The following is a 20,911-nucleotide window of genomic DNA, read 5'->3' as shown; positions in this document are numbered from 1 at the left end:
TTGCTTTTTCTAGTACGTTAGCTTTGGATCAAAGAAATGGATGCGTAGAAACAGGTATTCTTTATTAGCGGCACCAGGAAGAACTGGGGATATTTCCACCATAAGTGCTTCAAAGATGACACGATTCTGAGTCCGTTGTATTTCAACTGATAGTACATATTCATCAATTACCTGTGAGGCAATTAGCATATACCACAGATAGTGATTTATGAAGTTCCCAACCCTTTATTCCATGGCCTCTTTTACTGTCTAGTGTCCTTTTAGCAACATGACAGTCCAACCGACAGCCTTTTACTTCATCCAGTGGTCTTCCTCGCTTGCCCGCCAGATGAACTCTAGTTTTGTCTTTAATTCCCCATTTGTTTCGTCAAAAATATTCCCCTCTGATTTCTGAAACAGGAACCTCAGGTCTGCTCCTGGCTAATAGCTGGCAGCAGATGAAGGACATTTCCACACGTCTGTGCTGGTTCTGAAAGCAGTTTTATTCTGCAGGATGAGCACTGGCTGCAGCATTCGTACGTTCTGCCTGGGCGTGGAGCAGCGTAGGTTGGGTTAGCTGGCAATGAATGAGATTTTTCTGCTGAAGTCTGTGGCCTTCATCTGTAACCACAGAGCAGAAAGAGAATGAGCCCTTGCTGGGACAGGAATACCAAAACGTTTATAATGTCTTGTTCTAATGATGGTCCTAAAAACCCAGCACAGGTGACGGGCCACAGACAAAGCAGTGAACGTTGCTGATTTCCAGGAAAAGAGGAAAGGAAAACAGCTCTTGGCATAGAGGAACACCCCCACCCACGCCCAGAACCCCAGGCAGCAACGAGCGGTGCAGCAGAGCTCTGGTCTGGCTGCGTCCGGTGAGGAAGGGACGCTATCTGTACGGAGCTGGTCTGATGAGGATGAGCGAGGATTTGCAGTCCCCTTTGCACAGGCTGCCCCACGTCATGCCGCCCTTGAAATTCAGCCGCACGGAATAACAGGACGAAAACCACCACCCGCCCCCAGAGCGGGATGCACAGTTCTTCCTTGAAGCGTCCTGATCCCGATCCTCGGTGGAGAATTTCATGTTGTTGTGCATGTTACTGGGATTGTCCGAGTCCATGGCATCCCCTGCTGTGCCTGCGTAGGAGCCCAGCCGCAGCCGGTAGCCCTGGGACTCATCGTCCAGACTGAAGAGGTTGTACTCTGCGAACCTGATGTTGTTGGAGGCATCCTGGATGACGAACCTGACCTGGTAGACCTTCTGCTTGGCGATCTGGTGGATGTACTCGGTGCCCAGCCAGTAGTCGCCGCGCACGTTCCCAAAGCCGTACTTGTAGGTGCTCCAGGACTCGGCCCAGGTGATGTCTGTGTTGTGGCGGTTCCTCTGGATGACCGTCCAGCCCCCGTCCGTCACGTTCATCTCGCAGTACACCACGATGGGGTGGAGCCCTGAGGGCTGGATGACGTAGACGCCGCTGGGGCTGCCCGCAGAGATCTCACTGCAGTCCTTGGGCCAACCTGCGGCAGGAAACAGGTGGTTTTACATCTTACCTGACACAAGGAGACGCTGAGAGCACTCCTTGGTCGGCTCAGACCAAGGAATGGCAGTGGGGTTGGTGAGAGCACTGCAATACCCATGGAATGCTCCTTACTGTTTTTCTTCAGAGCGCTTGTCGAAGTGTTGGAGAAGGTTTTCTTGAAAGTGTTCAGGGTTTGTGCAGGCACGGAGAGGCCTGGGGCGGCCAAGACCAGCACACAAGCAGGGAGTAGAAGGCACTGGGTTACTAGAAAAAGGAAAAGATGTAAAAACGTTGAGACATGAGGTGGGAAACCCCCTGGCTGCAGCACTCACACGTGAGACGCAGGAACACACAACGTTCACTGTGCTCTGTGCCAGATGGGGAGTGAAGGCTTCCGCTGCTCTGCCCAAGGGGTGAGCAGCTTGCCCTTTCCCTGTCCCCAAAAAAAAGCCACGCACGAGGCAGGGTCGGGTGGAGCACAGCACCAACAGCTGACCGAGCCGAGTTTTCACAGGAAAACGATCCTGGACCCAAAGCAGGACCTGACTGGGGTGCAGGGGAGCGCGGCCCTCTGCGTGCGCTGATGCCCCCGATCCCCATCGGGGCAGTGCTCAGAGTCTCTCCCGGTGCCCCGCAAGGAGCCCTCCCCAGCCCTGCACTCACCCATGGCTGCGGCACGGGGCTCCCTCTGACACGCAGAGCCGTGGGGCTGCAGTGGGAGAGGCACTTGTAGGGCCCTCTGCAGTGGGTGGGGGGAGCGCGTCTGACCCACGCAGCCTCCGTTCTCCTGGGGGTGGGAATCAGAGCGAGTTCCCTTCTGGCCCTCAGAAAACACGACCTGAGAAGAAAGTGATCGTGGTGCCTGGCACACAGCCGCAAAGAAAACAACGCCTGTGCCTGCCGGAGTGCTTGGAATGCTCTCCGCTGTGAGTGCTCAGCTCCTTGGATGAAATTCCTGCTGGGAACGGCGTAGCCGAGAGCTCTGAAGAGCGCTGCCTTTGAACAAACACTTGGATGCCAGTCCTCATCCAGCGGGGAGAGCAAACTCGGGGACTGGAGAGACCTTGAGTGGTCACGGTGAGAATGGAGGGCACCCGAGGTGCTAGGAACTGGACAAATCCGTGGGTGGATGGGGTGGGACACAGAGATCTAAGCAGAGGGGATTGGAGGGTACATAGAGGGGGTGTGATTTGCGTGTAAGGTATGGCAGGGGCTGAGGTGTGCATGGAGGGCGGCGGAGGAGATCCGAGCACACGTGGATGGGAACTGTGGTGTTGCAAAGCATGAGCTGGGGGCAGAGAGGGGCTGTAGCTGCCCTTCTCCTTTCCCCCTTCTGTTTGCTTTCCTCCAGTTTTTGGATGCTTCTCGCAGGTGCCACGGTCAGTCAAAGCTGATGGGGAGTGGCCACGCATGACACCCGCCAGCCCCCCAACAGCTGTGGGTGCATTCCTCAGCGCCCGGGAACTCGTCCACATCCAGCTTGCACCGGTGTTCCCTGACCTGATCCTTTCCACCTTGCCCAAGTCTTTCCCAGCAAGCCCACGCTTTCCCTGCCCTTTGTACTGCAGGAATTCTTCTCGCCGTGGATTTCCTATTGATGTGAGCTCCTTGTGAAGCAGCACTGCTCCAGAGTGCCCATCCGGGAGAGCGCACGGAGCGGCTCAGAGGCGGGGGCAGTTTATCACGAAGACAAGGAGCCCACGCACCTATCAAATCAGTTTAGGATTCCAGCTCCTGCACTTCAAGGATGTCTACATGCCTTTGCACAAGTGCTTCTCAGCGCAGAGGGATCTCAGTGCGGAGGACGAGATGCGGCTCCGTGACTTGCTTGCTCCATTTGGGAACAGCCCCAGTGCGTTAAGCTCCATGGCAGCAGCAGCAGTGGCGGTGCAGCCCTGTCCCGGGCCACTCTGAGTTCTCAGAGCATGTCACCACTGTGCTGCTGCCTTTGTACCCGAGCAGTGAGCTGGGACAACGGGCGCTCCCTGGCTGCGCAGAGGGCTGGACCCTCTGACACACGGCTCTCCTGGGGCTGCACACAGCGGCTCCTGCCTCTGGGGGGTTGAGTCATCTCCTCCTACCCCATACCTTCTCTCTCCCAGAAATAAGAAAGACATTATGATTATAATTTGTAATTTTGATTCCCGAGGCCCTGGGACTCCCCCCACAGCTGCAGAAGAGTGAACTTCCATCTCTTTCAAATAATCAGGGTAAAGGTCCCTTGGAAACAGGTTCTTAAGGAAAAGAGAATCAAACGGAGCCAACAGCTCTAAGGACGCCTTTGGTAGTGTGCAAGAACTCTCTGTCCCCACGAGGAGACAGGAAACCAGCAAGGCTGAGCAAGGAGCAGCTGGTCAAAGGGAGGGAGGAGGGACAAGTGGGGGAGTGGAGGGGGGGAGCAAGCACATTGAAAAGAAAGGAATGAGGTATAGTGGAGCTGAATGATGCCAAGTGGTGTGAAATCGTAGGGAATGCAATGAAATGAACTGGATGGGAGTGGAATGCAATGCAAAGAGACGAGTGGAGTGAAAAACAGTGAAAGGGAATGCAATAAAATAAAGTGGCGTGCTACCGCAATGTACAGGTCTGTAAAGGAATTCTGAATTTGTGTTGGATACCTACCATCGCTGCTTCTTCCAGGAGCTTCACCCAAAAGCTGGCTTAAGATCATTTTCTTACCCAAATCCTTGACTAAGGATCCTAAGAAGTACTCTGTGCATTTGATACTTTGAGGTTCTTCATTGGTCAGCATGGCTGGCCATACCTACCCTTCAGCTGCTCCTGACGATTATTCGGGGATGGCCCTACATAGCCAGTACCATACATTCCAAGTTATCACAAACACCAATTGATCAGCAAACTTTTCTGGCCAGACATAAACGGGCTGCTTGGTGATTCTATGCCATGGCCATCTTCCTGCCACGAGCTGCAGTCATCTCTGCTGAATGGCAAGGATCAGCAGGAGCCAATCATGCTGCAGCAGCACTGAATTCAGCACATCAAGCTACTGGACTGATTAGCTGGAAATTACAACAGACATAAAACGGTACTACGGAACCACACGGCATCAGACATACTGACCACTGCCCAGGGGGTACCGGTGCAATCATTAACAGGGACTGTTGTGTATACAGCCCTGATGCTTTCAAAAGCGGAACTTGCATGGTGACACAGATGAAGACCCAAATTATTCACACGGAAAACTAAGGAATGATCCTATTTCTACCTGGGTAGCCCCCATAACTCCACGGTGCAGGAAACAGTACAGTACTACTGGATTCTGATCACACGTCTTCTTCATTGCTGCACACTGTATTGCTTGTGTGGGATTTGGATGCAACGTGCTTCAGCCGTCTTCCGAAGAGCTGTGTCCCAGTTCACGCTGCAAAGGGGTGGAACGTGTGGGCAAATACAGAGCACAGCCTGAACAGGTGACTGACCTGCGAAAAAGGTCTCCTGGTTGCTTGGGAACACAAGTAAACTGCCTCAGCCTGCGCTTCTGCACATAGCTGGAAGAAACTTGTTTGAGAGAAACTGCTCTGCAGCTGTACCCCAGTCTCCCTGCCTTGTGTGAATGACCTTGCTTCCATAGGGCAGCTGCCCGCAGTAATGCCAGTGCCTCTCCACTGGATGAATTCATCATAATTTGCCTCTGCGTACTTCCTTCAGGATCAGAAAAATCTTAATGAAGAAGCGCTGGCGCTTTTGCAATCTCTTGCTGAGCGATTCTGTTACCAGGAAGTGAATCAGCTTCCCTGCATTGCCTCAAACACTTGAGCTGAATAGCAGAGGGAAGTTCCGATTTGGTTGAAGCAAACGTTACTGCCACGTGGGCTGCAGAAGGGGCAGAAGGGATTCTAGTAGTGTGCGCAAGCAATACACTGCAGAGAAAAGAACTATTGCTTACCCACTCCCTGAAGGCACACGGGGCTCAGACAGAATGGGAAATGGATTTGGGTGATGAATATGGTTAGCTGTTAGCTGCCAGGTAGCTGTGATTCATGCCACCTACAACCGAATCACTCTGACAGCTGGAAAAGGACGTTTGAATATTAACAGCGTTGTCAGTTACACGGCACAGGTTTTAACTGCCTTGCTGTTTTTATTTCGTTTTGTTTAAATGAATGCTCACAGAATTATAAGACACCAAATAAAACGTACTTGTAGCTTATAGTAGTTCCACGTTTACAAAAGGTGTTGACATTCGTTGCTCTTCACCTATGGGTTTTTGCACTGCTACAAGCTTGTGCAAGACGAACCTAGTAAGAAAGAAATTCATCAATAGCCAGGGAGATTATAACCCACAGCCACTTCCGCTTTCCACCCGAAGCAGAAGACACCTTTAGATTCAATTCAGTTTCTCAAAATGCTGACAACAGGTATTTTTCTACAAGTGTGAGGTTTTTATCCCTCCCCTTCCCAGTTCATGCTGCTTCTTCACCAGCAATAGGAGCTAAGACACAAGACTTGAAATAAGAAGCTTCTGTTACAGCTCGGTAGCTCAACAGTTAAGGACAACAATTAAGGACAGAGACAATGCTGCATTACAGCTTCAGGTCCCGAACAGAAAAAAAAAAAAAAAAGGAAAGACTTACAGACAGCTTCTTCATAATGCCTCGTGCCTCTGGATTCAGATGAAGAAGATTCTTCTTGGTCAGATCACTTGCTGTTAAACGAATGCTCTGTAAGAAGCCAAACACCACCAAATCTCAGGTTTCCCGGTTGTTTAGCTGCAGCAGCTAGAAGCAGCAAAAAAAAAAAAAACCTCCTTGCACACTAGGAGGCCACGTACGTGCCAAGAGCCACATCCAGCTTGACCAGCTCATCCCGTACCTGCCCTTGGTGTACTGATGCACCACCGTGAGCAGAAGGTACTTTCAGCATTACTCAAAGCACAGCAAAGCAACAGTCTGCATTCTGCTTAGACCAGAATTCTTAGACAGCTCCCGCTTATGACTAATAATTTCTTCAGGTTCTTTTTAAGCGACATTTAACTCCTGACAAGCTGCGGTGGCACAAGTAAGCGGGCGAGAATGGATGAACAGGAGGGAGTCCCCTGAAACTGATAAGGCCTCCAAGAAGGCACAGGCTCTCTTGCTGCATAGAGTTTACAGACTCAAGTTTGATTTTACCTCCCCTCCTCCAACAGGAACGGTAATGAAGACATCACTGCCATCAGCAAGGGGGCTGCCATTAGCAGAGATGGTGTAAACACGTTCATTTACTGCGGGTGTGCGCAAACCCGGCGTCTTGAAAACTCTGGGAAAAGCAACAGGTAAGGACTTTTACTGCAATTGTTTAAAGCACTTGGACCACAAGTTTGAACCACTGCAGGTTCAAAGCGCTGCTGGAAAATATTCTGCATATAGACAACCGAGATGTAAGGAGCAAGCAGCAAGGCACTCCTCTGTATAAGAAATTAACAGAGAAATGCAATAGAATACAGACCTGGAATCAAACCTGGGTGTGAGGATGGAGGCGCCCCCTCGAGCACAGAGATCAAGATTTCTGCCAGTAGCTGGAGTGATAAAGCTGCTTTTGCTTGATCTGCTCAAAAGGAAGCATGTAAGTAGAGCCCTGCTCTCAGAAGAATAATTTTAAACAGACACGTAAGCACTGTCTTACCAAAGACTTAGATGAGACAACCCAGGGTTCTTGCAGATCGCCCTACAGCACGGCATGCCTACGTCACCCAGCCTGCTAGGCCACGCACCGGCCCATTCAGCAGCTACGTTCGCACCGCGCCTTTACTCTCCATTTCTGAAATCCTGCCACGAAACTCATCGCCGTTACCTTTTACTCATGCGTTTCACTCTTGCTGAAGGAGGTCTTCTGCTCCTGGACGCTGGTGCTTTTTTAGTGGACGTCCTCACCTGAAACACATTAGCTGCCAAGTCAGTCATTTCCCTCTCCTGTGACAGCCAAGTCCGCACCGAGCAAATGCTCCATACGAAACGCTTGGCTCCACAGGCTCCTTCCTGCAGCGCGGGAGCCTGAAACAAGCCACGGGACAAACTTCTGAGATCTTCCCCACTCGAGTATTACTCTCACATCCTTTCCCCGAAGCTCAGCTGTAGAACTTCAGGAGGATAACGGACCACGTTAACTTCTACTCTGACTCGGGACGGTTCGTGTATTTACCATTGCCCACAGCAGAACTCAAAAACTACTACAAAACCGAAAAGCATTAGTGGTAAATATTTTCAACGTGGCCCAGACTGTTCTGCTCTAGGGAATATCACTCCCTACATACAGCAACGCTGAAGACACCCGCTCAGATGAGAAGGATGAGACTCTCACGTGCAGAAGTACAACAGGAATAAAAGCAGAGGTAACTCGCAGCACAGTCACTTTGCTCGCCACAAGTAACAGCACTACCTGCCAACAAAACCCAGCTTCCAGCGTCACCGCATGATCAGGAAGCAACAGCTTTTTCAAAGCCACCCTTACAGCACCTTGCACAGCTGTCCCACCATAGGCATCAGCATCGTCTCGGTACATAGTTTATATCCTGGGAATAAAAGCCATCACAAAGAGCAGCTACTTACCTTTCCGTTTCTTGGATTAATACTTGCAGCTGCTTGCTCCAGAAGAAGTTGGCCATCGTGTTTCGCTTTCTTTGCTGGAGGAAGCAAAGGAACCTCTGCTGCTTCTTCAGGAGCTTCAATACCGTGTTTAGATTTTTCTAGGAAAAGAAGAAAGCATTATTCAAGTTGACAGGAAAAAAAAAACTAACGTGACATAACTGACCATTAGCTAAGGTAAGGAAATATACTACAAGCTTCTTTTGGCAACAGTTTGCTTCTAAAATCTGAATTCTGATGACAACAGTAAAGAGAACACGGCTGTGAATTATCCAGAATGCTTTAATTAAAGCAACTAAAACTACTTCAGGTCTCAGGAGTAAAGGTAGAATTACGTCCTTGTCTTTAAACGTAGCGAAGGCTGTAGCTAAGAACCAAATCAGCATTCACAGAATGTTAACTACTGACCTTTCGTGACGATTTTCAAAGGAGTCTGGATAAATTCTGCTGTCAGCTTGTTTATTTCTGTTATTCCCAAGTCTGCCTAGGATTAAGAAGTCATAATATTGTCAGGATGATCAGTAGCGCAAATTTGTGATAAGTCAAAGTTGCAGGCAAAATCTTTATAACTATTTCACACATATAACTATTTAACGTAACTACATCTTTACGTTCTTCTGCTGTGCTCAAAAGAGGTCCTTCCTCATTATTCCGGACATAATGGATCTCGGTGTCCTTCAGCGCCAGCACGCCTTGCTGGGCAGCTGTGAGCACGCTTCACCGACTCTGCTGCTCAACCACCACAGCAATGCTTTAGCTTACTGAAAGGCACGTGCTCTTCCAGAGGCTTAGGAGCAAACCCCCACAGCGTGGGGCTCTGCAAAATGACTCCAGGGGAGGAGAGCAACCTTTCAGATAGCAGGAGAGAAGGGCTGGTGCGTTAGACAACAGTGATCTCCATGTGTGATGATGGAGCAGCCAACGGAGAGCGATTATATCGTGTTTAGTTCTTTTTTTTCCTTTATGACCATCCCTGAAGAATGTTAAAATGCAAAGAGGACTGGGAGAGGCTGCCCAGAGCATGCCCATCGCTGCAGGGTGTACATATACAACAGCCCTAAAAGCACAGCTGGGTCACCCGTCTGGTGCTTGTATACAACACGGCACGGTTTGAGCCTTAAAAGTTACGCTCCTGAGGGTGCTAATGTGTTTTTGCCTCCCACTGCCTTCCCAGGGAATCTGTCGATGGACAGAGAGATGTTTCAACAGGTTCCCAAGCTTCCCTCCTCACACGCTTCTCCTTTTCTCCGCCTCAGCATTTCTGGATGTTTCTGGAACGTCCCAACCAACACAATCACATTGTTCACACTGTCACGTTTTCGGAACGTGCTTTTCATGATCGGTATCAGATCCTCCCCAAAGCCGGCTAACATCGAGGGGCAGAGGGTGTGGAGGAACTCAGGAGAAAACTTAGAGAAGCAGACATCCCGGTGCCACAGAACTCCCCGCCCAGGCTCCTGCAGAACCCTGAGAGGTTAGGCAGGTATTGAGGAGAGGGAAGGTTGTGGCCCCAGCAGACCCACGGAGGCACAAACTATTTGGGGCCTGGCCCAACAGCATACGAGGGAGTTTGAGGAGCTGCTTTGTCAACAATCAGCACTGAAGCGCGGCTCCCTGCAACACCTCGACTACCAGTTCAAACTGGATGCTTCAAGGAAAGGCCCCCTCCACACCACGTGCTTCTGATGCCACTGGAGTAAGCGGGCCCGCAAAGCCGGGCAAGGAGCGGCACGAGCACGCAAACCCTGCAGGGGACACCACAGCATCGCCTCCCGCTAAGCCTTAACGCAGTTAAGATCCGAGTGCGTAACCCGCGCCATCGCAGCAGCGCTCCTGCGGATACACAAAGCCCTCGTCTCCTCCAGGAACGCACCACGCGCCGGGGAAAGCTTCCTACTCGTGCCGGATACCTACCGTCACCGCCTCTTCCAGGACTTTCCGGCTTCCCCCTTCAGCTACAAAGAAGACATCTCGTTTGGAAGCGCCGCTGCGGTCCGTAGCCGGGACAGCTCCCGCAACGCCCGCAGCCGCGCCGTAACGCCGCCGCAGGAGCGGGCAGCGCACAGCAGGCGTTCCGGCCGCGAGCGAGCGGCCCCGGGCAGAGGGGGCGGCGCACCCGCCCGCGCGCACCCGCGTTCTGCTCGCGCGAGCCCCGCGCGCCGCGTCCCACCGCTCCTCAGCGACGGCCTCCGAGCGCCGCTCCAGGGGAAGCCCGCCCCGCCCCGCCCCGCCCCGCCCCGCCCGCCGCTACCGAAGAACTGCAGCCAGTTCATCTCGCGGAGCGCCACGGGCAGCCGGAGGAGCTCCACGTCGTACAGGTTCTCCATCTCCTTGACCAGGCGCTCCCCGTTCGCCCGCAGCTGCTCGACCCGGCTCCGCACTGCGGGGACGGACGCGGCGTCGGACGCGGCCCGGGCCCGAGCGCAGAGCTCAGCTCGGCCCGGCCCGGCCCGGCCCGGCCCTCGGCCCGCCCGCGGCCTACCCTCTCGGTCGAAGTCCTTCAGGAAGGCGCTCAGCTTCCTGCCGCGCGCGCCCGCGGCCGCCTTCCTGCGGGCAGGAGCCATGAGGGCCGAGGAACGGCGCGGCGCAGCGCAGCGCACCGCCCGCCCGCCCGCGCCGCGTTCAACCGCCGCCCGCCGCGCGCCCGCCGTCCAATCGGAGCTCCGCGAGCGGCGGCGCAGCCAATGGGAACGCGGCGCCGCGCGATGACGCCCGGCGCGGCGCGATGACGCGCGGCGCCGTGGTGGCGATGGCGGGCGCGGTGGGGCCGGGCTGGCGCGGCCGTTGCGCCGCGGCCGTTGCTCCGCGGCCGTACGAGGAGCGAGCGGCGGAGCCGGGCCTGGCCGAGCTGCTGCGGCGCGGGCCGAGCTGCCGCGCTGCCCGTCGTTGGCCGACGCGCCGGAGGGCCCGCGGGACGCGGAGCGTTACTACCGGCGCCTGCAGCCTCCCGTGGCGGGGCTCCCCGGGCAGGGCTGGGCGCGCGGGCAAGGAGGAGCTTTCGGAGACGAGTCGAATGAAGGGAAGCGAGCTGCGTGAAAAGCGACGTGCTTTCACGGGCTGCTGAGTCCGCAGCTACAGAGCTGCCTTGCTAAGCCGGGCGTTGGCTGCCGAGAGCAGATGCTTTTCTGCAGACTTAGACGCTTGGTGCAGACGGCGGCTCTCCCGTTTCTCCAGATAACGCTGCGCGCTGTGCTGGCGTTAAGAAGCAGACGGCACGCACGTACTCGGTACTTTCCCTGAGATCACCAGCAGAGGGTTCTGCGTCCTTGCACGTGCTCGGTCTTTCTGTGCTGGATTCCACGGATGCCCCCACAGCTCCTCAAAACCCTCCCAGAATGCCCAGAACGCTGCAAGACCCCCTCAGGGGCCCATCCCCCCAACACTCCCCAAAGCCCTTAAGCTGGCCACAAAGTTTGCCAGGACCCCAAAGCTCACCCAGGACGCCCAAACTGCACCCATCTCCCCAAGACTTCCAGCGCGCTTCTTTTCCAGCTCCGCAGGGACACCTCCCCTGCCCTGAGCCACGGGCAGTGCTGTGGGGGCATCCCCCCATGTTGAATTACAGTTCTGGTTCTGCACCGTAATAGAACCGTAACAATCTTGTCAAGGCTTCAGAACAACCACCGTACTGTCATATTCACAGGAAAGGTGCAGAACAAACGCACGCTGTGCCAAGCACAAGGGTGCGCCTTGGTTGATTCAAAGGCGAGCAAGCGAGACAGGAGAAAGAAAAGAGAAGGGGGAAAGGGAAGGGAACGGGGGTGGGAAAAGGGGCAAGCACTTCGGAACTCGTGATGTTCTGAGGTTCCGTCCTCTTCCTTCTCTTTCTGGGCTGGTCAGGATGCTGTGGGGCGAGCGCCGCTGGCTGTGGGGCTGGCAGCGCCTGTGATCCGTGTGATGGTCCCTGCAATTGGGCCGGGAGCTGCTGCCAGGCAGGCAGTGCCCAGCATCACACGCCGTGCGCGTGCCGTACCGCCGTGCTTCTCCCTTTGCGGGGCAGTCATGGGGGGTCGTTGCTGGAGGGGGGAGAAGCTGAGCCTGCTGTAAGCAAGACGACTAACTCCTGGCTTCTCCACTGCGCTTGGCACAGCGTGCGTTTGCTCCGCACCTTTCATGAGAACGTGACAGTACAGTGCTTGTTCTGAGGCCTTCACCAGGTTGTTACAGTTGTGTGTCTATCACCAGTTAGCTGCAAGTCTGTCTCTTAAGCAATCAGACAGAGCGCGAGAACGGACAATGTTAGCCAAAAATAAATAGGTCGCCTCATTCCCACACCGTTGTAGCCCCAACGTGTTCAGGACTCGCTGCAACACCTTCCCAGGGAAGTGAGTTCCTCTCCCTGAGGCTGCCGGCTCTATTATCCTGTAGCGGGGAATGATTTGTTCCAGGAACGTCTTTATGGCTGAGCCAGACGTTGCCGAGGGTACGGGAAATGCTGCCGGCCATCCTGTAAGCTGGTGCACTGTCACCAGCAGCTGTTTAAGTCGCCCAGCCCCAAGCGTCTCCCTCAAATCTACCTGTCGGTGCTGGAAGGGCTGCACCGCCCACGGCCGGCCTCCCTTTGCTATTTGCTTTGTTTATTCTTCACTTCAGACATCAGCAATGCAAATGGCTGATCAAGCGAGCATCAGCGGTTTGCAAAGTCTGAAACTTTCTTTGTGTGTACCTCCTGGAGTTGCAAGGAGCGATAATTTTGAAAACTTAGGCGTGAGTCCTTCTCCAAGAAGACCGCTCCATGTTCTGAAACTTTACTGCTTGTGTGTATACCTCTCGGGGACGTATGAATTAATTTTGATTACGTGTGTGCCTCCTCGGGAAGACGTCTCTGCATTTTGTGATTTAAGTATCTTGTAACTGAAGTGTGAAATTTGATCCTTTTTGTGTGCTTCCCTCAGAGAAAGGGAAAGTGATTGGAGCACTCGCATTTGATGAGTGTCTGTTTCCCTGAGGAGGTAAGGAGCTTTTGAATACATGCACCTCCTCCTCCCTTAGTGTCGGTCTTTCAGTGAAATGAGAAATGAGTGACGGTATTGCCGCTATGAAGAGTGAAGATGTGTTATTTGACCTTTTAGAAAAGCATGGTGCTCGGCCCTCTTTATCAGGGGTGGATTGGCACGACCAAGTTGGCATAATTTGCAGTGTGTTTCGGACCGTATTAGTGTTTTACAAAATGAGGCTTGTATCCAGCTGGAAAAGGAAAGTCGTTGATTTGTTTATTTTAAAGCAGCACTCCAGGCTGCTTTAAAAGCTGCCGTGGAGTTCCGAGATGAAAAGCATTTGGCGGAAACCCAAACTATACAAGCACTGCAGGAATCAGTTAAAGTAACACAAGAATTGGTACCAACTCTGTAGAATCAACCTTGAGGAACAATTAGAAAGAGAGAAACGTAATTCGGCTTCGTTGCAAATGGCTTTTGAGGAACTGTTAACGTGTAAGCACGCCAGCGATACTGTCACCCACAGTTTGCCTCAAGAAAAAACTTTTCCTCAGGAGGAACTACGGGGAATGAAGGAAAGGCTAGGTAAATTAGAAATCCCAACAGCCCCATTGCGTCCTTCGATAAAAACCGAATATACCTTCGATAGCAGCGAGGATCTAGATCCTCAAATGAGTGTTAAGGAAATTCCCTTCTCAGCCACTGAACTAGCAACACTGAAAAAAGATTTTAGCCGCTCTGCAAAGGAATCTGAAACAGAGTACTTACGGAGGGTTGGTCTCGCTGGTGGAGACCAAATCGTGTTAACTGAGAAGGAAGCGGAAGGTTATTGGGGACCAGGAGTATATTCAACTACTGGCAAGAATTGTGCTCTCTGGTCCTTAACACAGAGGGCTGCCTATTGGGCAGGTGGTCTCAGCCCTTTAGAAAGGGGAGGCCCTCTTGCTATTACTGGAGCAGTTGATCAGTTAGTAGAGAGTGTTCCAAAAGCTGCTTATCTCCAAATGATGTATGATAGAAAGCTGCGGCCACACCATGAATCACCTGTGATGATGCCTGTTGATCCTGAGAGGATGCCTGCTTTAACTGGGGGGCTTCCAGAATCGTTGAAACCCACAGGCACACAGCTGCGAGGAAAGATACAGGCTATGTCTCAGGGAGAAAGAAGCCGGGCAGTGTTAGAAGAAACTGTAACCTCTAACCATCCGCAGTCAGGATACAAAGGATGGACGTGGGGGGAGGTTGCCCAAGAGTCAATTAACTATGGGAGAAAATATGGTTTCTTCCAGCGGTTTCTTCCGCCAGGAAATTGGAGCCAAGGGAAGTGAGGCTTGCAGCGGTCAGCCTTGCCCCAGGCCACCTAGGCCAAAGCTCAGTGGGACTGGGAGGGCCTCACTGTCAGTAAAAACAGGTAGGCAAAATATTGCTGATAAGCGTAATTGTCGCTGGACACTGGGCTGGCACAAGGGTGTTCACGAGATCTGATGAATGGATTAGCCACTGTCAGGCTAGAGACTTTAGTTAACCGGTGGCCAGAGCAGAAGCTCAAGAATCTCGAGGAAAGCAAAAGCCCAGGCCCGAGGGCCTCTCCCGAGGAGCCTGAGCGGCTATCCAAGCCATTGGAAACCTGATGTGTTCGCCCCTCCCAAGTGAGCGGGGTGGGGGCGGTGAAGGGTGGATGCATTAGAAAGCTCACAACAAAGGGAAACACAGAGATCCTCGATTTAACACCTTCTGTCCAAAGGCCTCACCACTCTTGCCAGTTATCCCTGCGAGTCACGGTTCAGTGGCTGAGAAGCCAGGGAAACCCTCTTATCTCCCTGGCCGGACCGCGTCCATTGACTCAGCTAACCTGAGGCCAGTTTCCCTAACCCTAATGGAATCCCTTGACGAATTGGAAGGCGTGGAAGGCTAAAGACACCCCGAAAAAGGAATATAAAATCAACGCTTGCTGGGTTGTTCCCTCATTTTTGAACCATATTAACAAAGCCCAAAAAGGGCGAGTCGATGTCTTGTTTTATTTTGCAGAAGATCCCCGTGGGACCTTGATTGGACACAGAAAGGCTGATAGCTGATTTTAACCATTTGTGGTTTGTGGCAGAAGAGTTGATCATGCTCGAATCCTGAATATACTTCTGGATGACATTTTTTGGTCGCAATAGCGTTATGTTTTGCGTTGTTGTGGGTGTGGGTGGTGGTTGATGTCAGTCCTTGGATCTGTGAACCTTCACAACCGGGTTCAGAGTTCTTAGAGGTGATCCTAGCTTCCTGACACTCCCCGCACAGTGATCGCGTTTCTTTTGAGCCCTTCTGTCAGCCCTTTTTTATCAAACTGGTTATGATTTGCATGTAAGTCCTCCACAGTGTTTCCATATTCCTAACAAACTGGGAAATGAATCAAGGGACCCATCTAATATCTGTCAGATGTGGGCACAAAAGAAATCTATCATAAAGCCTTTTGCACCGATGCCTTTCAGTGTCGCACCAGTCCAGGAGCTCCGCCCGGAACACGGCTGTGGGAAAGTGCCTAAGTCTCGATAAGAGATGTGTATGTTTCTGGGATTACTCCTCTTTGATGCTTTCTCCTGCGGGCTATCCTGCACACACTATCCTGTGAAAAGTTCTGTCGATTGTAACAATACTCGAACTTGCCAAACTAGGATTTCTCTCTCTCAGCATTTGAATTGCTTTGGCAATGCTCAAGTGGAGAGTTCTCACGACCCTAAATCATCTTAGAAAACATTCCATGGCAAGCCCACATACAGTCAGATTGGACTAGATACGCTTTTGGAGAATTGACTGAAGCGTACCATTGTATGGCTACTGAGAAACACCACAACCTCTACTGACGAATTCCCACCTGGATCCTGGCTTCCACTGGGAGTTCCTGGGTGGGGAAAGCAGCTGACACAAATAGCGCTGTTTGTTTTACTTATGATTCGTCATTACTGGTTCTTGTTAAATGTATGGCTGTTGCCAAATGTGTGGTTGTCTCTTTTCACTTTCTACCTTTTCCTCATTGTGTAACACTGGTGTCACCACTGCTGAAGAGTCCCCGGGTGGTGCCTGTGGCAAATTGAATGACTCTAATTGTTGTCTAAAAATTGAATGATAATGAAGAAGTTGCTAAACAAATTGCCCATGGGTGAAGCGTCTCCTATTTGGTGTGCTGTTGCAACTCTTGTGTTTGTTCCTTGTGTGGTTCCATGTTGGATTCAACTTAACCAACGAGTTGTATCCTCCATGTACTTTGTAACCACTTCAACTGATGATGAACAAGTCCAACCGATCAGGGCAACCTTTGTAACCAAGCCCAAGAAATCCTTTCTAACAATTGTGTAACGTTTAACCCCCTTTACTCCCCACCCCTCTTTTCCCTTCTGCTTACTTCTTCTTTTTTTTTCTTTCTTTTTTTCTCTTTCCTCACCACCTGAACGGTTGTTTGCACATCAGTGCCAAGCAATCTTGTTTTGGCTCAAAGCTTGCTTCCAGAGGTATTTCTTGTGATGAGACTGACTTGCCTAGGAGATGAGTGATGGGTGTTGCCGTGTGGCAATCAACATCACTGTGTGGACGATTTTAGCTGTTTGCCTTCGGAAGAGAGTGCTCAGGACTGTTTGCTGGCGGAAGATCTAGCCTGTGACCAAATAACTCCAGCTTGCTATGGGAGACTGGGGGACGATCCCATTGCATCCTGTGAAGGCAAGATACAAGTGGGCGCCTCCCTGTTCCCTCTTATCTGCTGGCAAGGCCCGGAAGATGGGAACAAAAGGAGTTCCTGCCGAGATCCAAAAGCCAGAAGCTGTCACTCCAAAAACAACGGACTCAACCACTTTGCACTTATAAATAAGTTGGTACTGCCATTGGAAAGAAGTTGCCATCATCGCCGTGCTCACCGTCGTCGTCAACAGAACGACAGTGCACCGCCACTGGAGACTTAGACCCACCGCCCTGATTAAGATCTGAAATTGAATCTAGTGGTCAGATCAACGCTGGAACTACTGTCCCGTAAGCCCCGGGCATCTCCCTAAAATCTACCTGTCGGCGCTGGAAGGGCTGCACTGCCCACGGCCGGCCTCCATTTGCTATTTCTTTCTTTACTTTACTTCAGCTCGTGGCAGACATCACTAATGCAAATGGCTGATCAAGCGAGCATCAGCGGTTCCCAACGCACCGATGTTTGAAAGGCTTCAGGAAGCGCTGGCGCATTCCTGCGTGCAGCGGTGAGGAAACAGGAGTAACAAGAAAGCATACATATAGGTGTTGAGTTGATTTTATTGATGACTTACTCCACTTGCTAACGTTCAAGAGTAAGATGGGCAAAAGCCCAAGTCGACAGATGGAAATGGAATCAAGTGGAAACCGGCAGTTGATTGGTGTCTTCCCGTCCCCTCCTGTCCCAGGCAAGCAAAGGCGGCCTTCCAGACTTGGCTGTTTTATTCCACAATCAGAGGGGTTGTGTAGAGGGAATGCCGGATTCCAAAAGTGGATGCAGGCGCCTGGGGCTTGATCAGTGTCACCTGGAAGGGCAAAAAGGAAAGGCAGATCAGCAAGGGCCCTTCTCTTCTCTGCTGCCCTCCCTTCCTCTGCTCGGAGGTGGCACGAGGGCAGGGAGCAGGCCTGCTCTCCGGCACTTGGTCCCTGCGGCCAGAAGCTCTTTGGCCGGTGGAAGCCTCGGGGGAAAGGGGAGAGGCATGAAGGCTGTGCTTGTGAAGCAGAGGGGACGAGCTAAGCAGCTAGCTGCCTTACCCGGCCTACGCTGTAGTCTGCCGGCCCGGGCTTCGCTGCTTTGCCCTCTGCAGGTTTTGGTCGGGCCGCCATGGTGTACGCGGGCGCCCTGGTCTTGTAGGCATCCACAGCGACTTTGGGCAACGCCGCAGGACCCGGAGTCTGCAAGAGAGTCATGGGCGCACGGGGCTGGGATCACATTCAAGGCTCTCTCTTTCCCTGGAAGCCTGCGTTAAGCAAAGGCGCTTGGGGCTCGGAAGCCCCTGTGGCACAGCTAACACGGAAAAGAGGAGCAGCAGGGCTCACCTTGGCAAGGTCTTCGTCAAAGCGGCCGCGCTGGCTCCTTCCCCTCATGGAGTAGCAGGGGCTGGCCGACGTGCAGGCTGTATTGGGGCCCATCAGCCTGGGCAGTGTGTAGGTGCCCGGACCTGCAGGAGGAGCAGCAGAGAGCGTGTGCGCGAGGGGCTGGAGGAGACGGGAGCAGCAGAGAGGGGCAGCCTGCCCAGCCTGCTGCTGGGAGGTCTCGCCCCCCTGCCAGTCCCTCCCTCTACTCTGGCACTGGGCCAGCGCCGGCAGCTCCGAGCCCGAGCAGCCGGAGCCGCTGCGGGCCGAGAGGTGTTGCTCACGCGAGAAAGCTTGCGGCCCCAGCGCTGCGCAGGCCGTGCAGTCGGCCCGCTGCTGGTGCTGAGCAGCAGCCCGTCCCTGCAGGATGCTCAGGCTGAAGGGCCTGCGTTTGCCAGGGTCAGCGTACCTGGAGGGCGGTCTGTCCGCAGGGGCTCCCGCCGGAAGGCCATGGACTGCACCGGTGGGCACTTGAAGACGTGCCTGTTGGCTGCCTCGGTGCGGTAGTCACCTGGGGGCGGAGGAGAAGAGGAAGAAAGCTGTGAAGTGCTGGTCTCCCTCTGCAGCCGCAGAGACAATGTCCCGAGGAAAGGGTCTTCTGAAGAGCTGCAGGGATGCTGGGGGAGCCAGGCAGCACGCGGGGACGCTTTTCCGTGCCCCGCCACTATGTCCTGCCTTGCTGTCCCTCCTGCCAGCCCCTGGCTCTTTGTTCTTTTCGGACGCGGGGTCCTTGTGCCCTCAGCCCGTGGTGCTGCGCAGCTGTCCTTCTCCGAGGGCGTGTTTATCGCTGCTCGGAGCGGTTTGTGTTCTCTCACAAAAGACCTACAGCTCCAGCAGGGCGCGAGCTGAGCCAGGGCAAACGCCGCGTGTGGGGGAAGCGCTGCAGACGTGGTACTCACTGGGTCCGGGGGTGACGGTGGTCTCCGTCGTGGGTCGTCCGCAAAGGTGGGCGCCCGGAGCCACGTACTTCCCGTTCCTGGTGATGGCGGGCTCCACAAAGTAGCAGGGACCCGGCCCGCAGCTCTCGGCCGCAGGCGGTTTGGTCCCGCGAAACGTGTACGCGGGGGCACGGGCTTTGGTGGGGCTGTGGCCCACGAAGCCTAGGAGGAAAAGCAGAAGAGAGCACACCCCTGTGCAGCTGCACCTTTCAAGCTCCTGTGGAACAGGCGCAGTTAGGCGCCCGGCCCCCCGACATTCCCTTCCCGCGTGACTTCTTCCTCCCAGACCAACGGAGGCGAGCCGTGCGGGGCCTCGCAGCGCACAAGAGTCAGACCCCGAGTGCAAACGCCTGCCAGTGCTTTGCAAAGTCACGGGAAAAAGAGAGCGGAGCTTTGGCCACACGCTGCCTGTAGCCAGTAGTTTCCAAAGGCCTTCCCGCACCACGCGCGCAGGCGCTCCGTAGCGAGAGCCCCCGGAGCGCCTCCGTGCAGCTGCCAAGCCGAGTCTGCGGGAGGCTCCGACAGGACGGGGAAAGGCTCGGGAGCTGCTCTGCCCCGTGACGTCCCCGATGCGCGTCCCGCCCTGGGGATGGTCGCCGTACCTGTTGTCCCCGGGATGGAGTACTGGGGCCCGGGGCTGGGGAACTGGGCCGAGATGAGGCCGCGTGGGCGATGAGGTCTCCACGTCCCCACCCAGGCTCCGTCCATGCTGCCAGGCACGTGCCTCCAAACCTAAAGGCGAGAGCAGAGCAGTTAGTGACGGGCTGCCCCGGCAGAGGCCGCGGGTGAGCTTTGCTTCCCGCCCCCCGCCCCTCGGAGCCCAGAGGGGCAGGCAGGAGCGGGCCGCCTCCTTCGCTCAGCCGCGAGCTGCTGTCCGTCCGCCACGTGGCTTGCAGCTCCCGAGCCAGAAGGGCCGGCAGCAATTTCTCCTGCTCACGGCAGTCCTGCCGGTCTCGTGCTGCACGCCCCTCGCCCGCAGCGGAGCTAAGCCCGCATCCCGCGGCCGGGCTCTGCAGCCTGAGGTGTGCTGGAGCTCTCCCTCACCTCTGTGAGCCTTGGAGGACGAGCGCGACGAGGCTGAGCTAGTCTGCTGCTGGGCTGCTCTCGGGCACGGGGCACGGCGAGCGGCTGCGGGCAGCGCAGCTCACGAATGAGGCGCCTGGAGCCAGCGGCCAGCTGTCCTTGGGGAGGGCCCGGCGTCGTCACGGCAGTGCATTGTGACAGCACGGGGCTCCGGGTGATGTCATCTGCGCTGTGACATCTGCTGGCTGGCCCGGAGCCACGCCCTCCACGCCTTTTCGGCCTCGCACCCCAGCCAGGAAAAAGCTGTAGCGCACGCTGCCGACACCTGCGGATGGACCGAGCTCTCGGCTCCAGCCCCGTGCTGCCCGGGGCTTGATCAGCGTCACCTGCAAGGGAGAGAATCCCAGCGGGCAAATGCACTGAAAGTCCCTTCCGTCTGGCACAGCCAGCTCAGCCGTGTGCAGCCACCAGCTTGATTTGCTGGTTGCCCTCTTTTTCAGCTTGTTCCAAAAATACATCTAAATGAAGTACGCGTGTTGTTGTCGTTCACTCTGTTCTAGAGCGCATACGTGGCACCAGACAATTCCTCTTTGCCCAGTCTGGCCCAGACAGGCCAGGAGTCGTAGAACCAGATCATGGAATCCTAGAATGGCCTGGGTTGAAAAGGACCACAGTGACCATCTCGTTCCAACCCCCTGCTGTGTGCAGGTCGCCAACCAGCAGACCAGGCTGCCCAGAGCCACATCCAGCCTGGCCTTGAATGCCTGCAGGGAAAGGGCATCCACAACCCCCTTGGGCAACCTGTTCCAGTGCACCACCACCGTCAGAGCGAAAGACTTCCCCCTCATATCTAACCTAAA

General features: G+C 54.2%; 3 protein-coding genes and 1 pseudogene across 4 annotated transcripts; 1 reads left to right on the top strand and 3 right to left on the bottom strand.

The window, feature by feature from the left end:
• Positions 1-41: 41 nt before the first annotated feature.
• LOC146542999 (fibrinogen-like protein 1-like protein) lies at positions 42-4,735 on the bottom strand. The gene is made up of 3 exons (XM_085240591.1): positions 2,163-4,735; positions 1,632-1,763; positions 42-1,497 (listed from the first exon to the last, which is right to left on the bottom strand). Exons 1-3 carry the CDS (start codon positions 2,164-2,166, stop codon positions 869-871), a joined length of 765 nt encoding a protein of 254 aa, XP_085096717.1. The 5' UTR covers positions 2,167-4,735; the 3' UTR covers positions 42-868.
• Positions 4,736-5,581: 846 nt separating this feature from the next.
• Positions 5,582-10,750, bottom strand: LOC146542998 (borealin). Of its 2 annotated transcripts, XM_085240589.1 has the most exons (10): positions 10,566-10,750; positions 10,335-10,463; positions 9,998-10,038; positions 8,492-8,567; positions 8,048-8,184; positions 7,293-7,372; positions 6,948-7,046; positions 6,632-6,758; positions 6,095-6,181; positions 5,582-5,758 (listed from the first exon to the last, which is right to left on the bottom strand). In XM_085240589.1, the coding sequence occupies exons 1-10, from the start codon at positions 10,645-10,647 to the stop codon at positions 5,714-5,716; spliced, it is 903 nt and encodes a 300-aa protein (XP_085096715.1). In that variant the 5' UTR covers positions 10,648-10,750; the 3' UTR covers positions 5,582-5,713. The 2 variants fall into 2 exon arrangements, with proteins under 2 accessions (XP_085096715.1, XP_085096716.1); XM_085240590.1 differs by lacking the exon at positions 5,582-5,758 and having other exon boundaries at positions 6,096-6,238.
• A 2,659-nt stretch (positions 10,751-13,409) lies between these two features.
• On the top strand, positions 13,410-15,165 carry LOC146542997 (uncharacterized; annotated as a pseudogene).
• Positions 15,166-17,275: 2,110 nt separating this feature from the next.
• LOC104916431 (ciliary microtubule associated protein 1A-like) lies at positions 17,276-20,210 on the bottom strand. The gene is made up of 7 exons (XM_085240726.1): positions 20,073-20,210; positions 19,631-19,760; positions 18,990-19,190; positions 18,500-18,601; positions 18,055-18,176; positions 17,770-17,910; positions 17,276-17,540 (listed from the first exon to the last, which is right to left on the bottom strand). Exons 2-7 carry the CDS (start codon positions 19,734-19,736, stop codon positions 17,457-17,459), a joined length of 756 nt encoding a protein of 251 aa, XP_085096852.1. The 5' UTR covers positions 19,737-19,760; positions 20,073-20,210; the 3' UTR covers positions 17,276-17,456.
• Positions 20,211-20,911: the final 701 nt, after the last annotated feature.

Source organism: Meleagris gallopavo, chromosome 21, assembly GCF_905368555.1.
Source record: "Meleagris gallopavo chromosome 21, MGAL_WU_HG_1.1, whole genome shotgun sequence".
NCBI lineage: Eukaryota > Metazoa > Chordata > Aves > Galliformes > Phasianidae > Meleagris > Meleagris gallopavo.
Note: the sequence above shows the minus strand (reverse complement) of the source record. Positions and strands in the feature narration are given on the sequence as shown.

What these genes read in the sequence shown, in the direction of transcription:
- LOC146542999 (XM_085240591.1), bottom strand. An exon ending in AAGCGCTCTGAAGAAAAACA is followed by an intron (nt 1,498 to 1,631) that starts GTAAGGAGCATT and finishes TTCCTGCCGCAG; the next exon opens with GTTGGCCCAAGGACTGCAGT.
- LOC146542998 (XM_085240589.1), bottom strand. Translation starts at nt 10,647, where the DNA reads ATGGCTCCTGCCCGCAGGAAGGCGGCCGCGGGCGCGCGCGGCAGGAAG. An exon ending in ACACCCAGGTTTGATTCCAG is followed by an intron (nt 6,759 to 6,947) that starts GTCTGTATTCTA and finishes TGCTTTTCCCAG; the next exon opens with AGTTTTCAAGACGCCGGGTT. An exon ending in TTCCTGTTGGAGGAGGGGAG is followed by an intron (nt 6,182 to 6,631) that starts GTAAAATCAAAC and finishes GGCTTCTTACAG; the next exon opens with AGCATTCGTTTAACAGCAAG.
- LOC104916431 (XM_085240726.1), bottom strand. Translation starts at nt 19,736, where the DNA reads ATGGACGGAGCCTGGGTGGGGACGTGGAGACCTCATCGCCCACGCGGC. An exon ending in CTCCATCCCGGGGACAACAG is followed by an intron (nt 19,191 to 19,630) that starts GTACGGCGACCA and finishes TTTTCCTCCTAG; the next exon opens with GCTTCGTGGGCCACAGCCCC. An exon ending in TTGACGAAGACCTTGCCAAG is followed by an intron (nt 17,911 to 18,054) that starts GTGAGCCCTGCT and finishes ACTCTCTTGCAG; the next exon opens with ACTCCGGGTCCTGCGGCGTT.